General features: G+C 37.3%; 1 protein-coding gene across 7 annotated transcripts in view; it reads left to right on the plus strand.

Annotated features, from left to right (window-relative positions):
* sulf2b (sulfatase 2b) overlaps positions 1 to 19,154 on the plus strand; it is a 125,949-nt gene extending 106,795 nt beyond the window's left edge. For 2 of the 7 annotated variants that reach the window (XM_083570112.1, XM_083570111.1), the window contains 14 exons: positions 1,570 to 1,626; positions 2,184 to 2,316; positions 8,687 to 8,918; positions 11,630 to 11,855; positions 12,088 to 12,184; positions 12,271 to 12,365; positions 12,482 to 12,544; positions 13,106 to 13,275; positions 13,393 to 13,535; positions 14,417 to 14,540; positions 15,142 to 15,175; positions 16,302 to 16,355; positions 16,996 to 18,307; positions 18,534 to 19,154. In XM_083570112.1, coding sequence (XP_083426238.1) covers positions 1,570 to 1,626; positions 2,184 to 2,316; positions 8,687 to 8,918; positions 11,630 to 11,855; positions 12,088 to 12,184; positions 12,271 to 12,365; positions 12,482 to 12,544; positions 13,106 to 13,275; positions 13,393 to 13,535; positions 14,417 to 14,540; positions 15,142 to 15,175; positions 16,302 to 16,355; positions 16,996 to 17,026 — 1,459 coding nt within the window. In that variant the 3' untranslated portion in view covers positions 17,027 to 18,307; positions 18,534 to 19,154. Of the gene's footprint in view, positions 1 to 1,569; positions 1,627 to 2,183; positions 2,317 to 8,686; positions 8,919 to 11,629; positions 11,856 to 12,087; positions 12,185 to 12,270; positions 12,366 to 12,481; positions 12,545 to 13,105; positions 13,276 to 13,392; positions 13,536 to 14,416; positions 14,541 to 15,141; positions 15,176 to 16,301; positions 16,356 to 16,740; positions 16,796 to 16,995; positions 18,308 to 18,533 lie in introns of all 7 variants that reach the window. The other 5 variants (XM_083570114.1, XM_083570113.1, XM_083570110.1 and 2 more) reach the window with 3 other exon arrangements.
* The last annotated feature ends 7,329 nt before the right edge of the window (positions 19,155 to 26,483 follow it).

A 26,483-nucleotide genomic window follows, 5' to 3' on the forward strand; every position in this document is an offset into this window, starting at 1 on the left:
TACTACCCAAAATTGTTTGACATTTCTTCTAAGAATAAATGTCTTATAAAAAGGTTAAATACGGAATAGAGAATAAAGAGGTCTTGGCTAAGTTGGAATTTTACCTTACCTGATGTTCATTTCTGGAATTTTCCAAATTATTTTAAGACACAAGTCAACTTTGTTTAATGAACTGTTTAGAGCTGCTAAAATCTTGATATAAATGAGTAATACAAATCTTTCTCAAATATAAAAAAGAAAAATGACCTCCAATTTGAATAAAGCAGATATTATATATATATATATATATATAGTATAGACCAAAAGTTTGGACACACCTTCTCATTCAAAGAGTTTTCTTTATTTTCATGACTATGAAAATTGTAGATTCACACTGAAGGCATCAAAACTATGAATTAACACATGTGGAATTATATACATAACAAAAAAGTGAACTGAAAATAAGTCATATTGTAGGTTCTTCAAAGTAAGCATCAAGAGAATGCCAAGAGTGTGCAAAGCAGTAATCTAAGCAAAAGGTGGCTACTTTGAAGAACCTACAATATGACATATTTTCAGTTGTTTCACAATTTTTTGTTATGTATATAATTCCACATGTGTTAATTCATAGTTTTGATGCCTTCAGTGTGACTCTACAATTTTCATAGTCATGAAAATTAAGAAAACTCTTTGAATGAGAAGGTGTGTCCAAACTTTTGGTCTGTACTGTATATATATAAAATAGCGGATAACTTGCCAAATGAAATGAATGGTAAAACAAAATCTGTGAAGTTGTGTAAAACTGAGATTAAATCTATTTAGCCTGTAGGTGTAGGGACACATTTTGCCTCAACTGTACAAACTTTATTGAGATCAAGTTTGAGTTCTGCATTTTACGACTTCTCACTATAGTTTAATAGTTTTAAGTATAATTTTTTCATTAAAGTATTTTGAGATGCACCCAACTATTATTAAAAATAAAAAAAATTAAAAAAAGAATTACACTTAAATATGCTTGTGGGCTTTTATTTACCAGTTAACAAATAAAGAGAATAAGTTATACAGACAGAATCCCTAATATAGATCTGCAGACTAGCTTGTAACGACATGTAATCCCATCTCACATGAAACAGAATGAATCCCAGTTTAAGGCCAGAAGACAGAGAGATAAAGTGAGCATAATAAGAATTGAACACTTTCAGCTGACTCTCTTTCTCCTCCCCCTAGCAATTTATTCATCTGTCTCTGCTGCAAAGATCAGAGCAGCTCAGAAATGATCGATACCTCATAACTGCTTCGAAGGTCAAAAGCAGCCCAGGATACTGTTTAATTCTCTTATGCTCCTTGATTCCATCATTCTTGTTTTTCATCATTTTGAAATGCCGTTTCAATTCTTGAGCTCATTTGACCCTGAGGTGTTTTTTCTCTTTTTTCCCCTCTCACACGCACTCTTTTTTCAATCTAAGGCCATACCTGTAGTCATTGTTTCGCAGGTCCAGTCATGCACAGTAGATAAAATTAAGTCATACGTGGCAGTGATCAGTTTCCTTTGAGGGCTAATCGATTTTCTGGCCTCTTTACTATTCTCAGGTTTCAGGTTAACAAGAAGGGGAAAGTGTGGAGGGACTCCTTCCTGGTGGAGAGAGGGTGAGTTGGCAATAAATGTGGATATGTTTGGACTTGTTTATGAAATAACTATATATCTGTTTTGGTCAAAATGACAAATTTTACAGATTATTAGAAAAAGAATATAAATATATATACTTTAAAACATTTTTGTAAATGTACAGTACATGATGAAAAGATTTTGTCCCAAAAAAGATTTTGTCCCAAAATGAATAATGTAACTCTATCCCTAAATAGTAATGATACCAGTGGTGTAGTGAAATATAATTTACGAGGATAGAACGCAGATTGGGACACGGCCCCAATTATTCATGACCTACAATTTGCTCTTTATTACAGAAGAGCAATGAAGATAAAATAAGACTACTATTGTGCACAATAAAGTGACTGTCTGAGCAAAACTTTCTCTCCAGCAAGAGATTTTAGCTGCTGTCAGCTAATCAACTCTTACTGGGACCTATTTAAAGTTGTCTAATTAAATCTGTACCAGATACGATCAGAATCAGTCCAATTCTTCTTGGTAGTTGGTTTTGAGTGGCCTAAATAGGGAAATTTTTTTGTTCCTCTCTCTTTGGCAGTAAACTACTTCATAAAGCAGTGCATGATGGGAAGGAAGTAGCACAAGAAGAGAACTACCTTCCCAAGTACCAGCGAGTCAAAGACCTGTGTCAGCGTGCTGAGTACCAGACACCATGTGAACAGATTGGACAGGTACAGACTCACATATTCACATTCAAACATGCCTGACTTCACATGCAGACAGGTAAAAGATTTCTGAGGGCCCCTTACAAGAGTTATGCAAGGGGGTCCTTGGAGACAAGGACAGCAAATTAAAAAAGCTGTATTGCTTAAAAATATCATGGATATGGTTTAAGTTCATTTATACAGTATATTTTATCTAATATTCTTACTCTAGATGAATAATAATCAGATTTTAGGTTTGATTGGTGGCTTTTTTTTCATTATTCTTTACTGTGGCCCCTCACAGCAACTCTTTTATGTCCCTCCCTTATACCACATCTGGCCATTTCTATCTTTATATGAGCACTAAACTTAACCCAGGCTATATTGCCCAAATGCTGTAATGCACTTAATAATGTCCAGAGATGGCAAAAGTACACACATCCTTTTCTCAAGTAGAAGTACAGATACTCATGTTTTAAAAGACTCTGGTAAAAGTTGAAGTATTGACTATACTTTTTTACTCAAGTTAAAGTAAAGAAGTTTGGGCTCTAAGTAGCCATTATTACTACTACTAGTGTCATGCTGGTAACTGGACCACACGTCATATTAATATATTATACAAAATAATTTAAAATTGTGTTATCTAATGAATGTATTCTGACAGAACAACCACCATAGAACACAAGCAGCTTCCCACCTTTCATAACTAACTAAAGTGAAATAGTCAATGAATTTTCTGGAATCTAAACATGCAGCTCCATTTCCAGATCTACTTCTAACATTAATCTATGCTAATATGCACCATACGGTATACCGCATACTATTTCTTATTATAGCTTTCAGTATAATATGAAGATGCAAGTATTGTCACACTACACATGAGGGATAGAAACACAATGAAAAACAATATCTCTTCAAATTCCGGAAGTATTAAACATCCAGCAGCCTAACAGAAACCAGGGCAATTCGGAACTGGGCGATTACTAATGATGAATGAATGAACAATGCATAGCAATTCATGCTCGCCTTTTTAAATGTGGTCCCTTCTTTGTCCTGTGACCTTTACAACTTGACCACCCACCTGTGACCATGAGCTTCATATCTGACCTCTTGCTCATGCCCACAAGCCTAATATCTGACAACCCACTTACACTCATCAGCTTCATATACGACCTTTTGTTTGCACACACAAGCTTCATACCTGAATACTTAGTCACATTTAAAAAAGTAAAGACCTGTTTGTGTGACTTTTTGTTGTTTTTGTGTTCCATTGTTCCGCTCTAACTTTTGTGGCAATGTTTCACAAGTATATAGTGCACATGCTTTTTTGTCTGCATTTGACTGCTTATTTTTTGCCTTTGTTATTTTGTATCTGTAGATGTTTTCACAGCTACTGTGACTCAAGATGTTTAAACTTTTGCTGATTGAAACTAAATATAATTCAATAAGATGCTACAGAAATATACATACATATTAATTTTAGAACAAAAATTCGAATAAATGTATTAATGTAATTGGCAAATAGTAAAAAGCTAGTCATTTTGTTCTGTACTGTGTTCTGTGGGATCCTAAAAGTATGAGAGCACTATTTTACATGTTTCATTTCATAAAAAAATATATATTATTTGCAAATGTATTATTGACAAAAACATATGTAAAAGCTAGCATAATTTACATTTATAGCATTTGGCAGACACCCTTTTCCAGAGCGACTTACATTTATCTCATTTAAACAAAACAAGCTGTTATAGGTTAAGGGCCTTGCTCAGGGGCCCAGGAATTGCAGCTTGGTGTTGCTGGGATTGGAGCTCATGAACTTCAGAATAAATGGCTAAATTACTAAAATACCACCTGCCCATTATAATTGTTTATAGTGTTTGGTATGTGTCTATCAATTGGCATAGATTTCAGAAGTTTGTGAAAAACCTTATTATCTATTCTAAATATAATAGTTCATAGTTCAGTAGAATAGATTAGATATGAGGAAAACCTAACCTTATTGTACGGAGCAGTTAACACACTCAATATCACAAGTCTGCATCTGTTTAAATAGAGATTTAGAAATAGTGCATAATCGCATGCCTGTTTTTATAGAGCAAGTTCCCTGTCCTACACACACTCAGTGCTGCTCAAAGCTGCTCTACAACTGAAAAAGATGAATAGACAAAGTACACTATAGATTTGTGTATATACAGTATTTGCTTTAGGTAAAAGCTACATCTGCACATAACTGTTAGACAGGAGGTATTTGTAGGATGTCATGCAGTGAGACTTTTCTCATACACACACGCACACACACACATAGTCGCTAATGAAGGCACAGTGGTAGAGAGCTTTCAGCTGTCAGATCAAACACACCTGACATATCCAGCTCTCCTTTTCTCTCTGTGAGGGAGTTGACCGCTTTCTCCTCCTCCACAGCGCTCCGTCTCCCACCCAGTAACTCACTTTCGCTTTCTCATTCTGCTATCCAATCATCCTGTCTGGTTTTTATCTTCCCATTTCCTGTCAAAATGTCCTTCTTAGACTTGTGAGTGAGTGGGATGCCGTGTTCGACATTGCGAGCGTCTTTTGTGTTCCATCCGAAGTGTCCCCTTAAAAAAAAAAAATAATTGAAAGAAACTTCTCTAACCATATTCTCTGCTGTCAGGGAACCACCGGCCACGCCCCCCCTCGGCACTTAGTACACTGGCAGCACCACCCCTTCATACTAATCACCTGCACCTGTCTCCAGTCTACACCCTCCCTTTATAAGGCCCCACGTCCGCACGCACTCACCGTCCGATCTACGGTTTATTCTGGCGATCTTTCCTGGATTACCTGTGTTTCAGAAAATACTTGGTTTCCAGTACATGCTGCTATCTAGCTTCTGTTTGTTTCCCAAGGCTAATAAACGTCCTAATCGTATTCTGGTTTCCGACTCTTGATCAAAGTGTGACATCTGCATGTATGTGCCAAATTAGTGTTAAACATGAATGAATATTAACATGTGAACTGCATTAAACATGCTCTTACTGATAGGTAACTGATAGGTATTTTTTGTTTAGCTTTGGTTTGGTTTATGTGCTGTTCCCATGGACAGTAAAAAAAAATATATGGTATTGTACATTCCTGTAACACCAAGGGGGCTCAGTGGTTAAGATATTGGTCTTGTATTGAAAGGGCATAAGTTCAAATGCAAGCACCACCAAGCTACCCTTCAGCAAGGTCCTTAAATACTTAGCTGTAAAATATCTGTTAGTAGATCTGGATATTTGGAAATATAGTTTTTTACATTGAACCAGAAATAGATTTTAAATCGAAATGTTTGTTGTCACTAAATAAAATTCCTACTAGTGATAGAACTCAGTCATTAGAGCTGTAGAATATTGTATTTACATTCAACAGATTTATTGGCACCTTCCAATAAAATGAGCGAAGGCTGCTGTGAAAAATACACTACACACAACTCAACCTAATTTTTGTTTATAGATCTTGAAAAAGAAAGATTAAGTAAGCGTTATTTTATTTAACTTAATTATGTTATAGCATCTATCAGATGAGGACTAGACATGAGGCAAAATCTCTAGATACAGCGCTTCACTTTTTCCACATTTTGTTATGTTACAGCCTTATTCCAAATTGGATTAAATTAATTGTTTTCCTCAAAATTCTACAAACAATACCCCATAATGACATAATGAAATTTTTGCAAATGTATTAAAAATGTAAAAAAAATCACATGCACATAAGTTTTCACAGTCTTTGTCAATACTTTGTTGAAGCACCAATTACAGCCTAAAGTCTTTAGAGTACAATGCTACAAGCTGGACACACCTATTTTTGGGCAGTTTCTCTCATTCTTCTTTGCAGAACTTTTCAACCTCCATTAAGTTGGATGGGGAGTGTTGGTGCACAGCCATTTTCAGATCTCGCCAGAGGTGTTCAATCAGGTTCAAGTCTGGGTTCTCACTGGGCCACTCAAAGACATTCACAAAGTCATCCCGTAGCCACTCCTTTGTTATCTTGGCTGTGTGATTAGGTTTGTTGTCCTGTTGGAAGATGAACCGTCACCCCAGTTTGAGGTCTGGAGCAGGTTTTCATCAAGGATGTCTCTGTTCATTGCTGCATTCATCTTTCTCTCGATCCTGACTAGTCTGTCAGTATCTGCCACTGGAAAATAGTATTGGCCAGGTGATAAAAGGTGCCTGGTTTCCACCAGACATTATACTTGGCATTCAAGCCAAAGAGTTCAATCTTTGTTTCTCATAGTTTGAGAGTCCCTCAGGTGCCTTTTGGCAAACTCCAGGTGGGCTGTCATGTGCCTTTTACTGATGGGTGCCTTCCTTGTGGCCAATCTACCATACATGCCTGATTGGTGGAGTGCTGCAGAGATGCCCTTCTCCCCTGATCACTCATTTTTGCCGGGTGGCCTGCTATAGGAAGAGTCCTGGTGGTGCCAACCTTTTACTATTTATGGATGATGGAAGCCACTGTACTTATTGGGACCTTTAATGTTGCAAACATTTTTCTGTACCCTTTCCCAGATCTGTGCCTTGATACAATCCTGTCTCAGAGGTCTACAGATAATTCCTTGTATTTGATTTGGTTTGTGCACTGACATGCACTGTTAACTAACTGTGGGACCTTTTATAGACAGGTGTGTGCCTTTCCAAATTATGTCCAATCAACTGAATTTACCACAGGTGAACTCCAATCAAGTTGTAGAAACATCTCAAGAATGATCAGTTGAAACAGGATGCACCTGAGCTCAATTTTGAGTGTCATGGCAAAGTCTGTGAATAATTACTCTATGTACCTGTGATTCTTTTTTTATATACATATTTAAATGAACTGGACAAACACAGTTCTTTCAAATTGTCATTATAGGGTTATGGTTGTAGAATTTTGAGAAAAAATATTGAATTATATACATTTTAAAATTAAGGCTATAACATAACAAAATGTGGAAATGTGTGCGCTGTGAATACCTTTCAGATCACACAACAATACACGCAGACACAGAGACCACACACAAAACTACACAAAGACAGAGAGATCACACACAGAACTTCACACAGAGAGTAACCTGAGCTAAGGATCAAACCCTGAACCCTGAGCTTCATAGGCACTGGATTTACTCCAATCATCTAATGATAAATGAATGAAAGATAATTGAAAAGAAAATATTCAGCATTCCTATCACTTACGGCATGTGTCCTTGACTCACGTGTCATTTTTTTCTTTAAAAAGGGTGCCAATAATTCATTGAGTCGACTCTATGTAGATTATTTTTCGTGACATAATTCTTATTTCAGTGATTTGTTCTAATTGCAACTTATATACACACCATACTGCATTCTTTTAGCTGTACAGTGTCATGTTCACTATTGCACCATAACCTTGCAATTCATCTTTTTTTAAACTGCATTTTAGTGTCTTTGTACCCACACCCTGGTCTGACAGTAACAGTAAAGTTGAACCTTAAATTTCATTACATTAATGGCATTAGGCAGATGCCATTATCCAGACTGACTTACAATTATATCACTTTTTATAACCCTCCAAGGTCAAGGGCCTTGCTCAAGGATGGAGCAGTTTGACAGTCCTGGGCTATTGATATCATGACCTTCAAAGAGGTCCAATGCCGTATCCACTGAGATAGCACAGCCGTATGACTGACTGCACCTTTTAATCGTGCCACTGAATCTATTTTGGCATAGAAGAAACATCCCAAAACCAGCACACTGTATCACAATCCCCATTTTTAGTCCACCTCTTGTTTCCAGCTGGCTGGTGCAGAGCATCATCCTCAAGCTTTTATAGCATCGTCTCGCTCTTAATGACCTGACAAGGCCACAGCAACGGCACGCAAGATAAAAAGAGTGCAACTCGAGCTCTTCATTAACAAGGCTTTTAACAAGAAGGACTTGGCATGGCATGGTAATTACCGATGAGAAAGAGAGCAGGCAGAGATCAGCGAGGCAATTCTCACCACTTAATCGACCTGAACGCACGTACACATGCACAAACACAGGGGGCGTACAAACACAGCACACACGAGTGCCACTTTTCACCTGTGCGGTGTCTGAAGTGTGACATAAACATGGATCGTTTGTGACAAAAAGCTTTCAGCACGTACGTGGAAAAAAATGGAGGTGTGCGCATCGGGTTTGCTCAAAATAGTACGCTGTGTATATGTGTGTGAGACAGAGAGAGCGAGAAAGGCCTACTTGTTTAGGCAAGCTAAGTACTTGTGTGTCCCAAGTGCTCACAGCTTTCCTTGAATGTCCTGTCTCTCAAAAACCCCTACCTCACTCACATTTCTCTCTCTCTCTCTCTCTCTCTCTCTCTCTCTCTCTCTCTCTCTCTCTACCTTGCGATCTCTCTCTATCTTTCTATCTCATGCTCTCTCTAGAAGTGGCAGTGTGTGGAGGACTCCACGGGGAAGCTGAGGCTATATAAGTGCAAAGGCATGGCCAGTCTTTCTGCAGCGAGGAAAGCAGTGTCCAGCGCAAAGCCCCAGTTCCAGTACCAACGCGCTCTTAGCACCATTGCTAAAGCCAATACAGACCCTGATGACTGTGACTGCGACTTCAGCAGCTACAGGCTTAGCACACTGAAGAAAAAGACCCTGATGTCCAAAAAAAGTAAGCAAATTAACATACATGCAAAACACATGTATATTGGAATACAGATCACATTTACATTCCATGGTGATTCAAGTCATGTATATTGTATATCAGGATTATAGTAATTTGGGGGAAAATCAGCACCCAACATACATTTATTTAGATTTTTTTAGTTAAACTACAGGAGGTGGTCAAGCAGATATGGCAACACATCTGTCTGTCCAAATCACAATTAGCAAATAAAACCCCTTTTTACACAAAATTATAATAAAGAATGTGGTCCATTATTTCCAAATTTTAAACACATTTTTTTACATTTTAAACACATGCAAGATGGTGATTCATTTGATGGGGGAGAGGAGGTGGTAGCTCAGGGTCAAGGTATTGGACTGCTACTGTTGGGCCCTTGAGCAAGGCCCTTAAACCTCAACTGTTCAGTTGTAGGTCGCTCTGGATAAGGGCTTCTGCCAAATGCCATTAATGTAAATAATGGAACAGCCATCCTTTCTATTAAAAAAATATACTTGTATCATTTACTTACAGGTAGAAAAGAAAAAAATATAATTAACATTTAATTTATTTTAATAGTGTAAATATATTTAGAATACAATGCTGAAGTATTAGGCTAACATTAGGCTGAGGTAGTTGGAGTTAAAATTGGCAACATAAATATGTATAAATGTGGAGCGAACGGGATTTTAGGAGGTGTGGGTATTATGCAAACAAATCCAAGATGTTGTCCTGGCTGAGAGCTTGAATGGCCTGTAGGAAGATGCTCTTCCTCATTATTTAAGATGCGATCCAGTGAACTGGAGACAGAGAATATTTGTCTACAAGTGTTAATTTATATCCTAGGTGCAATTGAATAAGACATGATCAGATAAATGAGGTCAGGGAGATATCATAATTCAGAACTGAATCTCACAGGGGAGGGCATCTGATTTTCTTAATAGACTTCAGTGCATATTATATTATATTTTTGAGATCTGTGATAAACCCCCACCCCCAGGTCTAAATTAAAGCCCCTTATGATCTAATTTTCATAATTAGCTTCTTATTTTCAGCCTGTGTGAGGAACTTATTATCAATTGCAAAAAAAAGATTAATGATGGGATTTCTTTCATTTAAGAGATGACTGATTATTTTTTTTTTTTTTCAGTATGACTGATTGCATCAGCTTCCACTTTACCCCTATAACAGTTTCTTTAGTACTTGCTGTCTGATTTTGTAGCATCTAGATAGACTTTTTGTACCATTTGGTAGACAGTTTTAAGCATGTAAGTGTTCTGCAGGTTTCTTCGGTTCTTTGTGAGGTGTACTGACTACTCTAAGTTCTTAATCTGGGTGTGAGTGCCCCCAACCATCATGTTTATTTTTAGGAAACTCATGCTGGAACATGTTTGGGCCTCTTACATTTACATTTACATTTGCAGCATTTAGCAGACGCCCTTACGCAGAGCGACGTACAAAATTTTCTTAGTTTAAAGAGAAGGGGAAGTCATCCTATACAATTGTATGCCTGATTGATAACAATTGTACTTTTGTCCATATAGTGTATACAGTAGCAGTTTATATGTGGTAATAGTGAATAGTGTATTTTTAGAATATACTTTTCTTATACTTGTGGACACTTTTTTTTGTCGGTATATTTGCTGAGCATCACTGGCAAAACTAATTAAATGGTTGCACTTTGCACCGCATATTAGTAAACATTTAAATGAGACAGTAATATTTCATTTTAGTCTTTTTTATTAATATATTATTCTATTAAATATTGTGTGCATGATGTTCTGCGATGGAATGGCATCCCGTCACCTGCTGGAGATAGATGTTTGCCAGAAAAGGCAAAAAAGAAAGAAAACATTGCAAAATATGCATGTTAAATTCGATATATTGTACCAAAAATGAATGCATAATCAAATTTTTATTTCATAAAGAATTTTTTTTTATTTAATAATTATCATGAGGGGCAATATTGATTATTTTAAATAATGTTTTAATGTAAGAGGAAACCGAATAAAGAGACCATAGGGAAATATTCCATTCATTAAAATGTGCATTTTTAAATCAAAGCATGCAATGATTAAATTTTTTAAATAAACTAAAAACAGAATATATTGTTTTAAATGAATTTGAAGCCTTTCATAAAATTTAATGAGGCGCATTTTTACAGTTCCTTGACCAATTTCATAATTAACTTTTAACAAATTGAGCAAACACAATGCCCACCCTTCCCTGTCCGACTACACAGAACCATCTTGTGTTTTTCCTGAGACTGCAGTGTTATTATCAGCAAGAACATCAGGGGAAAGATCTCACTGTTTATCAGTTTATTGTGCGTGATGGGTTGTGCAGTACGCAGACAAAATGACAGATTTACAAGAAAGAAGTGTCATGTGAGCTGTACAGAGAAAAATGTGGGTAGAGGTGTATGTAGTGTGCGCCCACTTCATTTCTCTGTGATACTCTTCTGCCTCCTAGTGGATAAAGTGTAGTGTTTGGTCTTGTTTGGTTGTTTCATGACTCACAGAGATGCTTCATCAGTTTCTTGAATGGTGAGGAATTCCCCTGTGGAGTTTCACAGTCCTGCAATGACATCCTTGGGATATTGAAATTCCTTTGAGATCCAACCCCAAATCTAGTCATCAAAGCAAATTAGCATTAGACTTAACATCCTAGTTAATCCTTACTTAACCTAGATTACACATTTACCCTTATGTGTCTGGTAGAAATGAAGACAGTAAAAAGCTACTCCAGAAACCGCTACGCTCGCTCGCTGTCTGTGGAGATAGATGGAGATCTCTATGCAGTCGATCTGGATGACGAATATCAACCAGTCAACAGGAGGAACCTGAGCCACAGCCATCAGGAGGAGGAGATGTTCAGCGGGATGGGTCCTGAGACACAAACCAGCAACAGCCTGGCATTGCCTTCATCTATAAAAGTCACACACAGGTAAGATGTAAGGTTCAGCATTTATTTGCTTTAAAAATATTTTTTGTCATATTTGTGGTCATTCATACCAGATATTCGTTTACTTGTTTAGTATTTGCTGCATATTAACCCAATTGTTATTAGTGTGCAACAACTTGTGACTGTTTTTTAATTACAGAATTTGAAAACGTATTCTCTTTTACAAAATGTCATTCATTCCTTCTTATTATTTGTATGTTGTTTTTTAACCCAGGTGCGCCATTCTGGCCAACGATACAGTAAAGTGCGACGTAGGACTGTACAAATCCTTACAGGCATGGAAAGATCATAAACTCCATATTGATCACGAGGTATGTAAAAACATACAAATACACATTTATGTTTTACAAGCCTTATAATGTATTATACATAACTTTACAATATTCTCACCACCTAGATCGAGACTTTACAGACTAAGATTAAGAACCTGAGGGAGGTCAGAGGCCACCTGAAGAGGGTGCGGCCTGGGGACTGTGACTGCAGCAAATACATGTAAGAGTGACAGCTGTCAATCATAATTTAACATCTAAATATGGCAATTGGGGTTTCAAAAATTGAGGTAGTAATAATAATAATAATAATAATAATAATTCTCTGATATGTTTCAGCTACAAGTCCAAGTATAAGAGTAAGCTGAGAAAATATAAATCTGACACCGTGCACCCATTCAGGTAAAAAAAAAATGTGTGTGTGTGTGTGTGTGTGTGTGTGTGTGTGTGTGTGTGTGTGTGTGTGTGTGTGTGTGTGTGTGTGTGTGTTTGTGTATGACATATGTGCACGTTTCATGGAGACACTCAGTATATGAGTATCAGTATATGTTTGTCTTAAACAATGAAACATACTGTATTAAAATGATAGTGATTAGGATGATATAAACTTATATGCAATACTTTATGTATCAAACGATTGTGAATATATAATTGTACTTAAAGCTGTTTTAATATATCAATGTTGAACCTTCCTTTTACCAAATCCCTGTCTTTCACACAATACATTAAAAAATGAACGCTGACGCTGTAAGGTTTTAAGCATTAAAAATCTTTAAATGTTGATCTAAAGTCCTAAATCAGATATGACAGTGAAGAGGAGACCACTGATCTCCATGTGCCGCTATGGGCACTTTGTGTTTATCAGAACAATTTGTCAGGACAGGCATTATTTATCATATCTATTGATTCAATATCTATTGATTGAGTATGCTTCAGTGGATTCAACCTTGTCTCTCTCTGCAGGAAAGTGCAGGAGAAGGATAAGAAGGCATGGGTGATGATGGAGCAGAAGCGCAGAAAGAAGCTCAGGAAAATGTTGAAGCGTCTACGTAACAATGACACGTGCAGCATGCCAGGCCTTACCTGCTTCACACATGATAACCAACACTGGCAGACTGCCCCCTTCTGGACTTGTATGCCAAATACAAAACACACACTCTCACACACACACACACACACACACACACACACATCTTTAATTATTAGCTCTTTTTGCCTCTCTCTTAATGGCCATGCTTTCGTGCTTACAGTGGGACCTTTCTGCGCCTGCACCAGCGCCAACAATAACACATACTGGTGCATGAGGACCATCAATGAGACGCATAACTTCCTGTTCTGCGAGTTTGCTACAGGCTTCCTGGAATACTTTGACATTAACACAGATCCATACCAGGTCAGAATTTTGGCACGATTTGAAAAGGAAGGTGAAAGAATAAAACTGTAACTTAACACAAGAAGATGTGTAATAAAATAGTAGAAGTGAATTCTCTCCTGTATGTATAACTGAGTAGTCTGAAGCCAAAATCTTTTTTTTTCTTTGGCACAAAAATAAACTTAATTCAGTTTCTATAAAGTGTATGTTTATTTTATCTCAATGTTTCTTAGGCAGACGTTTAATGTGTATTTAGATTATGTCATGAAAACATTCAGTATGCTATGCTTTTTTTTTGGAGTGCAAATACTGTAGCTGGACTGCAGTACCTATATTTGCACAGCACATTCTCAATGCATCACATGACCAAATTACGCTGTTGTATAATTACCATAGGTGGTTATGTAGTATGTAGTGTATGGTGCAATGTTTGATACGGAAGAACTGGTCTGACCCTATCAAACACCTTTTTTAGGATCAGTGGGAAAACAGAGCACACACAACATCAATGCCAGGCTTCTCTAATGTTTTGTTGTCTGGTATGAATGAGTACAAATCCCATACAGCCATGCCTTAAAATCTATTCAAAAGCCTTCCCAGAGGAGTGGTAAAGTCTGGAATAGGATTTTCAAAAGATCTGTGACTGTGACACATAGTATGTGCTATGTGGTCAGTTGTCCACATAGTTTTGACCTTATAGTGAACACATTCCTGTTTCTTTCCTATTAATCTATAACAGTGACCTGAGGATAAAGAAACATTGAAATGTAATGAAGCTGTGTTAGTTCATAATCATAACTCATTGCATGAAAATGTTTTCTTCAGTGAACAGGAAGTTAAACATTTGTGCGTACTGTATATGCAATCCCAGTTACACAGTGCTGTGTTGCGTTTGCTTCCAGTTGATCAACGCAGTAAACACACTGGATCGGCACGTTCTTAACCAAATGCATGTTCAGCTCATGGAGCTACGAGGCTGCAAGGGACACAAACAGTGTAACCCTCGCATACGCAACATGGACCTGGGTGAGTTCACACACACACACACACACACACACACACACACACACACACACACACACACACATGTTAATGCATGCACAGTCACACTCACGTAAATACCCGATCACACGCCTTCAAAGCTGGAGTATTCTCTTGGAAAATGTGTTATCAGTTTACATGCTGCGCACGTCCTCCATACCTCAGAATGGTGCTCAAAATAATGTTCCCACGTCTTCGTCATCCTCATCCTCACATGACCCTGGCCCTGCCTTGCTTTCTGTTCTCTGTTTTCATGCAAACAGACCTTCTCATGTTAAGTCTGAGCTGCTGAAGTCAGGTGTCTGTTATCAGCATCTTGCACCAATGAGCCTGATACTGTTGATTTGTGAATTTTTTTTATTTCTTTAAAAAAAAATGTACATAACAGAAACCAGTTTTGGAAACACTGATGTTATGTTGATCTGAAACTGGATATCATGCATGGATGTGAACAAATTATTTTTTTAAAACTCATGTAAGCATGTAAATAGGCCAGTCAGCTCATGATTTCACAAAGGAGTGTGTACGTCACTGTAACTTTATCTGTCTTCACTCTCTCTAACTAACGATATTGTCTCTTCTTCAGGAGGCAAAGAGAGAAGCAGCTATGATGAATACAGGTATCTTTGCTAAATGAATTCATGACTTCAGTAGAATAGAATGACACTAACAGATCAGTATGACGCCATGATCGAGCAATAAACAGCATTTATTAGCCGACCGTTTGCTTGCATTGATGAATGCAAAGTGTTTGGACACAACACATCTTAACAGTTTAAAGGGAAAAAAAGGCTATATGTGCCAATAGTTAAATAAAGGAGAAGATTTGTAAATCATCTAATCTGTGAGTTTACTCTGGAAAGTCTAGTTTCCTTCACAGTGCCAAGTGTCTGTGTGAACGGTGTTCAATGACAGTGATTCGCCTCTAGAGGTCGCTCCCGGACTGTATAATGTCAGCAGACCTTCTTGGCCACTTCAGCACAGATGTAACCTGGAAAAATCGGCACGGATTTTTGCTGAAAGCCGATAGTCCTAGCTATCCATTGCAATCAACTATCGGTGCCGAATAATCGGCAAAAACCGATTAATCAGTCGTCTTCTAATCCGGAATTACCCACACCCTGACCAGGTTAAAATGTTTACAGCATACATAAAATGATGAATAAAAATGCAATTATAAAAAGAATAAAAAATATTATTTTATTTTGTACAAATATTATATTACACTATTATTATACTTATTATTACTACTAATTACTTTTACCACTAATTATTATTTAGAGAAAGAATAATGTATGATACAAAACTGAATTGAATTGAATTGAATTGAATTGAATTGTATTGAATTTGCTGATATAAAGACAGTTGCTTTTGATCAGCACTATTTATTATAATTTGTTGTTAAAATGTAAGAATCATACCACTCTTGAACACAACGTTCTCAGCTTTATCAATAGTTGCCACTTTTTTGGCATTTATTAAATTGTCTTCTCCTTTATTTCAATCTCATAGAGGGCATTACACTGCTCTTGTTTTCTCTCTCTCTCTCTCTCTCTCTCTCTCTCTCTCTCTCTCTCTCTCTCCCTCCCTCCCTCTCTCTCTCTTTGTCTTGTATACTTGCATGTTTACTCCGGCCGCTGAGATGTACATGTTATAGCTTGCAAGCCTTCTGATTGGCTCTCCTTGGTCACCTGCTTGAATTTGGGTGGCAGAGTAACACTGTTTTATCATTGCTTGTGGCATTAGGCAATTTCAGCGTCGCAAATGGCCCAAAATGAGGAAGTCCGCCTCCAAATTGCTGTGAGTTTGGACTGTTCTGCTTCTACACCTTCCTTTTGGGATATGAGACCACTAAACCACCGCCCAGTCTAAATCATCTTTTTTGTTCTCTTTCCTCTTATTTGACCTCAGTTTTGTATGCTTTCCTATCTGCTTGTTTTAGAGAAGGTTTCTATGCTTTGTCTGTCTGCATGGAATTTCTTTCTTTCTTTTTTTTTACCTGGACCACTTTTAATTTTGTTTTTGGCCATTAGAGAGTAGAGACACCTCCTATATTCCTCAACTCATCAACTCAACAAATCACTTATTACACCTCTCTGGTTCTTTAGGGGACTGCCTGGAGCATTTATTATATGGCTTTATTCCTCCCTCTGTTCATGTGTTTGGGTTCTTTTTCTCATCGCAGTTTTGCTTTATTTGCTCCATATTGAAACTGTAAACATCAATCCATTACATTTAAGGCATGTCACTATTATTTACACATTGCCCTTTTATACTGTCAACGTTTCTATGATTAATGTCAAACAGCAAATGTGAATTTGTATATATATTTGTGTGTGTGTGTGTGTGTGTGTGTGTGTGTGTGTGTGTGTGTGTGTGTGTGTGTGTGTGTGTGCGTGCGTGCGTGCGTGTGTGTGTGTGTGTGATTTTACCAAAATAGAGGGCAGATTTGGGAAGGATGGGAAGGATAAGAACCAGGTGAACAAAAGCCAATTCCATCCCTTATACACACTCAATGAGCACGCCTACGATCTCGACCTGAACTTCACTTTGAGCCTGGAGGACTGGGCCCACTTCAGCCGCTCCGTGGACCACACGTATACGTACCTTAGCAACCATAACCGGCTTTGCACGCATGACCTGACAGGAGGGGCTGGAGGAAGAGACTGTGCCCTCGTGTCCTCTGCCAGTGGATCAGCTTCAGTTATCTACCTTACCACTCTGGCCACTCCTGCTTTGTTGCTGAGGAAGGCAGGGACAGATCTTCTAAAAGAGGCTTTGGGATTGAGAACGAAGACACACCCCTCTTCCTCAGCCCCTCCCACTTCTTCTTCTTCCTCTTCTTCTTCTTCTTCTTCTTCTTCTTCTTCTTCTTCTCCTCTTATGGAACATTTACTCTCCTCTAAACCACACAAGGACAGGGATACGTCAAAGGAAATAGCAAATATGCATATGTGGAGTGGACGAACTGAAGAGGAGAAGAGAGACGAGGAGGAGGAAGAAGAAGAAAAGGAGGTAGAGGACAGTGATGATGATGACGAGGGAGAGGTTTATATTAAGAAACGAACAGGTCGACGGAGATCCGGCACCGCCCACTGTGACTGCAGCTATATCCAGGTCTCCGTCTGACTTTTGGAATGACCTACTGTCATTATCTTGTTTCTCAGAGATGACACTTAACCATCAAAGGAAGCGTAGAGAAGTTTACCTCCAGCCTACAACCAACCTTTTTCTCTCCTACCTCTCCTATCGTTCTCTCGTTCTGCCTCGTCTGTACACATCAGTCTTCCGCCTTAGCCACAATCTCCAGGCTCTGTTTCTTTTCCGTCTGGCTGGTCCTCCTTTAAATCTGTCTATCATGCTACATAACCAATATTTCAGAGATCGGCTGGGCTTCAAAGAGAGCACATTTCTTCATTAAACATTTGTTAGGTGATGTTGTGTGGAGTGATGAGGAAGTTACAAGTGGAAGAAAGTTGATGTATATGGGACTTTGTGGAGTTTTGTGTTGTGGATACATGTATGCGTTTTATTTTTGTACTTGCTGTTGGCTGTGTGTATGTCTTCCCTGCACAGCTTCACACCATGTGGCACATTCGATTGTGGACGTTCTCTTTCCATAATTGCCTCAATGTCCAACAACCCTTTATCGAATATCATGGCTGACTTCGTGGCCACACTAATTAGATGCTTGTTTAACCCTTATGTTCTGTTCATTTTGAGTGAAAACTACCATTTTTCAACACAACACTGTCCTTGAGGTCATATTCAGGCCTGTTTCATTTATTTTACCATATGAATATAATGCAATATCCTCCAAACCCTCACATGTGTGCATACATACTTAAATAGTGTTTTGCTCCCATAAATACTGTTACCAAATTGTGTTAAAGATATTTTGAAATGAATGTTTTTGGTATGCCAGGAAAAATTTGAGATACAGGAAATGAGGGGGGGGGGGGGGGATTTTGGGGGGAGGGGGGCATAATAATATCTAGAATGTAATTGTCTGTTAATTCATCCCTTTAACCTACAGTAAACTGTATTCATCAACATGGAGATATATTTCATATGATATTGTATCTCAAAGAAAACAGAACATATGGTGTGCGGCAGTGATACTTATTGCTAAGAAACGAACAGAGCACGAGGGTTAACGCATTAACAGCTGTAACATCTGTACAAAAGAATTAAGGAAAGCATTCAGGTCCTTGTGAGCAGTTTACACACTTCATTTAGCACTGCTCTCTTCAAACAGGCTAAAGAGAAACTGTTTGACAAGTGTCTAATTTGGACATTGTAGGGGAAGTGTAAATTAAAGCACATCATGTATTTTCACTCAATTTTCTTTCATTCAATTTTCACTCAATTTGTTATATTTTTCACTCAGTTTTCTTTACCTTTAAGGATGCTCTTATTATTAGGTTTGTCAAATTATTTGGGGCCTGTATATGAAAAATGTGTCCAAGGTGGACATTCAATCTTTCATAAAATTCTTACTACTAGGGGTTAGAGTCACAACAGTCTCAGGCTTGTGGCTTGTCAGTCTAACTAACAAACAAACAAACAAACAAACAAACAAACAAACAAACAAACAAATAACATCAAAACCACAGGAAATGTTTCTGATACTGGAGCATACACAGTCCTCTGCATAACCTTGGTGCAACAGAATCTATTTCATATGTTGGACTATGTAATATTAATTAGATAAAAAAATGAAATTTCATATTATTTACTGACTCAAATGTTTTTTTTTTTTTTTTTTTAAAAGACATGACGATAAAGGTTTGATGTGATTATCAAGTGTGAATTTCCTTTTAACCGAAATCTTCTTAGGTATTTGTGTTAGACATGGTGCTACTACAGTCTGAGCAACTATATTAAAATGGCAGTATGTATTTGAATGTACGTTTGCAAATGAATATGCTGTAAATGTTAAAGTATATTTTATATGACACGCAACAGGCCATTAGTCATATTTTCATTTTGACTTTGGATTATGTTCATATTTTTTTGATCAGCACATCTGCGCAAACAATTGACTTTCTGTTCAGTCTCAGGTCATTTGTTGAAGCGCTTAAGAACATGACTGCTCATGCGGAACGATTGTATAATAGCAGGATTGTAGGTGTTGTTTTTAATATGAATAATGTTTATATGGCTGTGTTTCCAACCAAGCAGGTGTAGAAATGTCCGAGCAAAGTATCAAACAAATTGATCAGATTTCATTCAGTCTGCTAATAAACAATGTAAACAGCAAAAGAATGCAGTAAAAAAGTGCAATATACATTCACAAATCATTCTGGACAATTCGGACCATATATTCACGCATTTATCCTATCATACAATTATGTGAATGCTACATTAACTCAAATAACCATTTTTTACAGCTGTGGTTAGAAGAAAAGCACCAGCATTTAATGCAGTCTAATGGGTGTCTCTACTCACCATGGATGTAAAAATTGATTATTTGAGTAACTTCTTGTCATTCTGTGAAACTCTATTTTATATAAAGATCATCAGATTAAAATACTAAGATTAAGATGATAAGATTTTATTTAATTGCAAAATAACACATATGTAAGCCTGTCACAGATGGATAGCATTTTTTTCAGCATTAGTACGTATGAAAAAAAAGAAATTAATGGAATCAAATGAAGTAAAGTAAAATAAATGAGAGGAAAAAGCATCGTAAAGCGGCTTGGTATATGTCTGGGCCCCCATGAGCAACCAAGAAAACTTCCATACACCTTGCCATACTTTTCCAGACAAAACATACACTATTCCTCTAAAACGCAATTCCCTAGTTGGATGAGCACTCAATCTAACATATAGTTTGAGTTGTGATGACTCTGAAAGTCATAGATTTGAATGATTTATTAGTCGTATGATTTAAATCATTTTATTACTTAATAGACACAGTGGACCCCCTCTATCATTCCCAGTGAACCACTTCCATTAGGATAGATATGTCTCATTGTATTGATTTGCACTCACTCTTCCAACTAAGGGCACAATTAAATCAAATCCATGGCAGCAAAATGTCTCCCACAGCATTGGTCACTCATCATCTTTATGTCAATTGTCTGAACAGAACCACATCTGAATGTATTTTCTTTCATTCCTTACTTGGCTGGAAACATGCCTAATATTTATGAAAGTATTGCAAAGTCTGAATCTAAACCTGACTTTAGGATCAACTAGCTTGTTAAACTTTGCTCATGCTTTGATGCCTTCTTCACTCTTTCTAGAATTTTATTTGAATCATTTTTTGATCAGCCAAGGTTTTAAACCCCAAGCCTTTTTTTGCACCAGGTTTTGTGTTGTTACATCAGTAAAAAAAAAAAAAAAAGCAAAAAAAAAAGCATCTAGTTGTTCTATGGACTTCCCGCAGCACTTTTTCAAGGGACTACTTTAGTGGCGAGACGATTTCATATGACAGACGGTTTGAACATAACAATGCCTTGTACAGTTCTATAGATTAATCATATCTTTATTTTTGTTTTCAGTTAATGTGTGGACATTTAATAGCGCTTGTTCGTTGTGAATAAAAAAAGTGTTGAATGACCACATTGTGATTTCTGTAAATACTTTAAATGATATCTTTTTCCCTCAAAAAAGATTAATTCCATCACACACCATATGGTTTTGGAGTTACCCAAAGCATTAAAGAATTATGCAAACTAAAGGGGTTAGTTATCAACAGAGGTGGAAACTAATGAAGTACAAATATTTTATTGTAGATTTTTTTTATCAGTAATTTACTTCACTATTTATTTTTTGTGAACTTTTTACTTTCACTCTACTTTTTTTTTAACCTTTCTACTTACATTTTCAAACCAGGCTCAAACCTTTAGTTTTAATCTATTTGGTCAGATGATCAACATTTTTTCGTCTCTTTGCATTTTCAGCCTATCAACCTATTTCTTGTCATTGCATAACTTTTTCAACCTACCATTGGTGTATCATTTCTTGGCTCTTATACACCACAGACATAGGCTAGTTTATGGAGCTAACAATGAACAAGGCAGAAGGCAACAAGAAGTAAGGGTTAACATAGATGAGACAGAGGGAGTCAGCAATGTAAACATGACTGAGAACACAGACATTCCTGATCACGGTGGTGATTCCTGATCATATGGTGGATGTTTAGCCTGGATATGTTCATTGGGTAACATAATTTGAAATACTTTTGTATTAATATATTTTATAAATTTGATAGTATTTTCTGATCTCTAACTCATTTAAAAATTTGAATGCAATAAATGTTATGTGCACTGTACAGCCTTAATTAATCAAATATTATAATGCTGATCAGGTTTGTTACTTAGTAGTAAACCAGAAATCTGAACTTGGCAGCCTATTCATTGACTTTTGCTGGTTTTTATCCACACCACCTAAAACTATGTTGTAATTTTTCATTCAGTATCATTTTCCCTTCTATAAAATGTCGAGCAGAAACAACCTGGGGTGATATATTCTATCCGTTATATTTTATGAAGATTCCATGATATTTTGTGGGAAACTAGGTTTTTCACATTAACATTAACAAACTAAAAGGATGCTCCAATGCATGGAACCCCCTTGTCTCCAACTGAAACCAAAACCAGTCAAAGTACTGACCCAATATTTCAATACAGTTAATACAGTATTGCCTACATACATACATACATACATACATACATACATACATACATACATACATACATACATACATACATACATACATACATACATACATTAAAATATTTCACCACAGATGCAATATATTCCTGCATTTTTACCACTGGTGAACAGAACTCATCCATTAGGGTTGCACAAGCCAGTGCACTCTTAGTGCCGGTCCCAAGCCCGGATAAATGGGGAGGGTTGCGTTAGGAAGGGCATCCAGCATAAAACATAGGCCAAATCAAATATGCTGTAGGATCGGTCGAGGCCCGGGTTACCAACAACTGCCACAGGTATTGTTAGCCAACAGGGTACCGGTGGAAATTGGGCTACTGTTGGCCGAAGGAGAAGAAGGAGAGAAGGAGGACGTCTACAGAGATGTAGGAGGGTGGAGGTTAGGGTTGGTACTTTAAATGTTGGTACTATGACTGGTAAAGGGAGAGAGTTAGCTGATATGATGAAGAGGAGAAAGGTAGATATGTTGTGTGTTCAGGAGAAGTGGAAATGGAAGTGGTGAACACTTATTTTAAGAAGAAGGAGGAGCATATGGTGACGTATAAGAGTGGAGCAAGATGCACACAGGTGGACTATGTTCTACGTAGGAGATGCAAACGGAAGGAGATTGGAGACTGTAAGATGGTGGCAGGGGACAGTGTAGCTAGACAGCATCGGATGGTAGTCTGTAGGATGGTTTTGGAGGTGAAGAAAAGGAGGAGAGTGAGGACTTCAAGAAGAATAAGATGGTGGAAACTGAAGGAGGAAGACTGTAGTTTGAGAAGTGGATAGGATTAGTAAGGAGGAAGTGAGAGCAGTAATTAGGAGGATGAAGAGTGGAAAGTCGGTTGGACCAGATGACATACCATTAGAAGCATGGAGATGTTTAGGAGAGATGGCAGTGGAGTTTTTAACAAGATTGTTTAACAGTATTTTGGAAGGTGAGAAGATGCCAGAGAAATGAAGAAGGAGTGTGCTGGTACCGATCTTTAAGAATAAGGGAGATGTGCAGACTGTTGCAGTAACTACAGGGGAATAAAGTTGATCAGTCACACCATGAAGTTATGGGAAAGAGTAGTGGAAGCCAGGCTGAGAGAAAAGGTGACTATCTGTGAGCAGCAGTATGGTTTCATGCTGAGGAAGAGCACCACAGACGTGTTATTTGCTTGGAAAATGTTAATGGAGAAGTATAGAGAAGGTCAGAAGGAGTTGTGTTGTGTGTTTGTGGATTTAGAGAAAGCGTACGACAGGGTGGCGAGAGAAGAAAAGAAGATCTGTAGTATTGTATGAGGAAGTCAGGTGTGTCAGAGAAGTATGTGAGGGTGGTGCAGGACATGTATGAGGACAGTGTGACAACAGTGAAGTGTGCAGTAGGAACGACAGACTGGTTCAAGGTGGAGGTTGGACTGCATCAAGGATCGGCTCAGAGCCCTTTCCTGTTTACAGTGGTGATGGACAGGTTGAGGGACATGGGGTATATTGGTCGGAGAATGCTGAGGATGGAGCCACCAGAAAGGAGTAAAAAAGTAAGGCCAAGAAGGTGGTTTATGGATGTGGTGAGGTAAGATATGCAGGTAGTTAGGTTGAAAGTGACAGATGTAGAGGACAGAGGGGTCATCCGCTGTGGCAGCCCCTAATGTTAGAAGAAGAAGAAGAGGAATAAGTTACCAGTGGGTGAACAGTAAAGATGTAGATGTTACTCTACTTTGCTTTTTTGTGTATCTGTACTTTACTGAGGTATTTCCATTTAGTGTATTTTCACTACATTTTAGTTAAATATCTTACATTTTTTTCAAATACAGTTTGCTTTTAATTCATGAGTAGATAAATACTTAACTGGTCAAACACACAGCAAACCACCAATCAATGTAAAACTTGTTTTGATTAGTGCTTGGTGGTATCTACTTATCACACACTTACATTTCAGTGTCAGTTTGACAGCAAGGAGAACATTTTGAGAGGAATAAATGATGAAAGACACTCCTGACTCCAACTTGCCATAACATCCATGGCCTTATTTGCACAATTTGAAGTAATTCAAAAAGAAGGTTTTGGCTCATAATCATTTTAATACAAACCCGATTTCCAAAAAGTTGGGACACTGTACAAATTGTGAATAAAAAAGTAATTGCAATCATTTACAAATCTCATAAACTTTCACAATAGAATATAGATAACGTCAAATGTTAAAAGCATGACATTTTGAAATGTCATGCCAAATATTGGCTCATTCTGGATTTCATGAGAGCTACACATTTCAAAAAAGTTGGGACAGGTAGCAATAAGAGTCCGGAAAATTGAAATGTACATATAAGGAACAGCTGGAGGACCAATTTGCAACTTATTAGGTCAATTGGCAATATGATTGGGTATAAAAAGATCCTCTCGGAGTGGCAGTGCCTCTCAGAAGTCAAGATGGGCAGAGGATCACCATGTCCCCCAATGCTGCAGCGAAAAATAGTGGAGCAATATCAGAAAGGAGTTTCTCAGAGAAAAATTGCAAATATTTTGACATTCAGAGAATCTCCTGCGTAAGGGTAAAGACCTTTTATTTTCCAACATTACAATGCCAGACCACATACTGCATCAATTACAACATGATGGCTGCGTAGAAGAAGGTTCCAGGTACTGAAATGACCGGCCTGCAGTCCAGATCTTTCACCCATAGAAAACATTTGGCGCATCATAAAGAGAAAGATGCGAGAAAGAAGACCTAAGACAGTTAAGCAACTAGAAGCCTGTATTAGACAAGAATGGGACAACATTCCTATTTCTATACTTGAGCAACTTGTCTCCTCAGTCCCCAGACATTTGCAGACTGTTATAAAAAGAAGAGGGGATGCCACACAGTGGTAAACATGGCCTTGTCCTAACTTTTTTAGGGTGTTGATGCCATGAAATTTAAAATCAACTTATTTTTTCCTTAAAATAATAAATTTTCTCAGTTTAAACATTTGATATGTCATCTATGTTGTATTCTGAATAAAATGTTGAAATTAGAAATTTCCACATCATTGCATTCTGTTTTTATTCACAATTTGTACAGTGTCCCAACTTTTTTGGAATTGGTTTTGTAGATATTAAATCATTGTGGGCTAATAGTAACATTAGAGTCTTTTCACATAAAACCGAGTTGATTAAGGAAGAGTCTTGTGACAAAAATAATAATAGGAACATTATAGCCATAATAAATCATAGTATTTTGGATACTTTAGTACATTTGAGAGCAAATACTTTTGTATTTTTATTTAAGTTTATGAAAGTTTAAAGGAAGCATTTTTACTGGAATCATATTTTGCATACTTTATCTCTACTTTATCTCAACTACATTGTTTGTGTACTTCATCCACTGCTGATTATTACTTATTATAAGTGCTCTATGTCCAGCTAGAATTGAAGCTAGTGTAATTAAAGTTAGTTTAAAAAAAGAAAACCAGCTAATGTATTCAGCTAATGTAATAAATTAATGTTTAAAAATTAGGTGAAAAATTACCTCAGCATATTTAGATGAAGTTAATGACATACATTTACATGTAAAGCATTTTTGCAGATGCCCTTATCCAGAGTGATGTACAAAAGTGCTTCGAATTTTCCAACACTGGCTCACTTGGGTTTTTTTTTATATATAAAGTCATAAAACATGGAACATTAAAGTCATAAAACAGGAAAAATTAAGTCATAAAACAGGGAAAATAAGTGTCAGGCAAATTAACCGGCAAAGTAAACAACTTGTTTAACTTTTAAAACATTTATTTACAATTGAAACTGCCAGGATGCCAAACTTAGCCCATTCTACTAATGTGTGGTGTACAGTCATGTTAGAGCAGATGTTAGATTGGGTGGATATTTAGAAGAGAAAAACTGATCTTTCAAGTCACGTCAAAAAGCTTTTATTGACATTTCAACCATATATAGCTGACACAGTACACAGCGAAATAAGACACCGTTCCTTCAGAACCCTGGTGTTACATTAAACAACATAAAGCTACATAACAAAAAAACACAGCGCCAAGGACTAGTAAGTGTCCTCGCCACATAAGCATCGTGTGCAACCTGGTGCAAAACACCAGGTTGCACACAGTTAATTAAAACAGTTAATTTTTTTGGAATCGTGTTGGGTTTTTCTAATACTCAAGAAAAAAATATATATTACTACTTCCAAACGAGTCAATTAAGGATGTTTTTTGAAATATTCCATCATGCTATTACACACATTAACCAGCAGATCTCGCCAATGAGCAGCGAAAGAGAAGTCGGAACTCC

Source organism: Silurus aristotelis, assembly GCF_946808225.1.
Source record: "Silurus aristotelis genome assembly, chromosome: 19".
NCBI classification, from domain to species: domain Eukaryota; kingdom Metazoa; phylum Chordata; class Actinopteri; order Siluriformes; family Siluridae; genus Silurus; species Silurus aristotelis.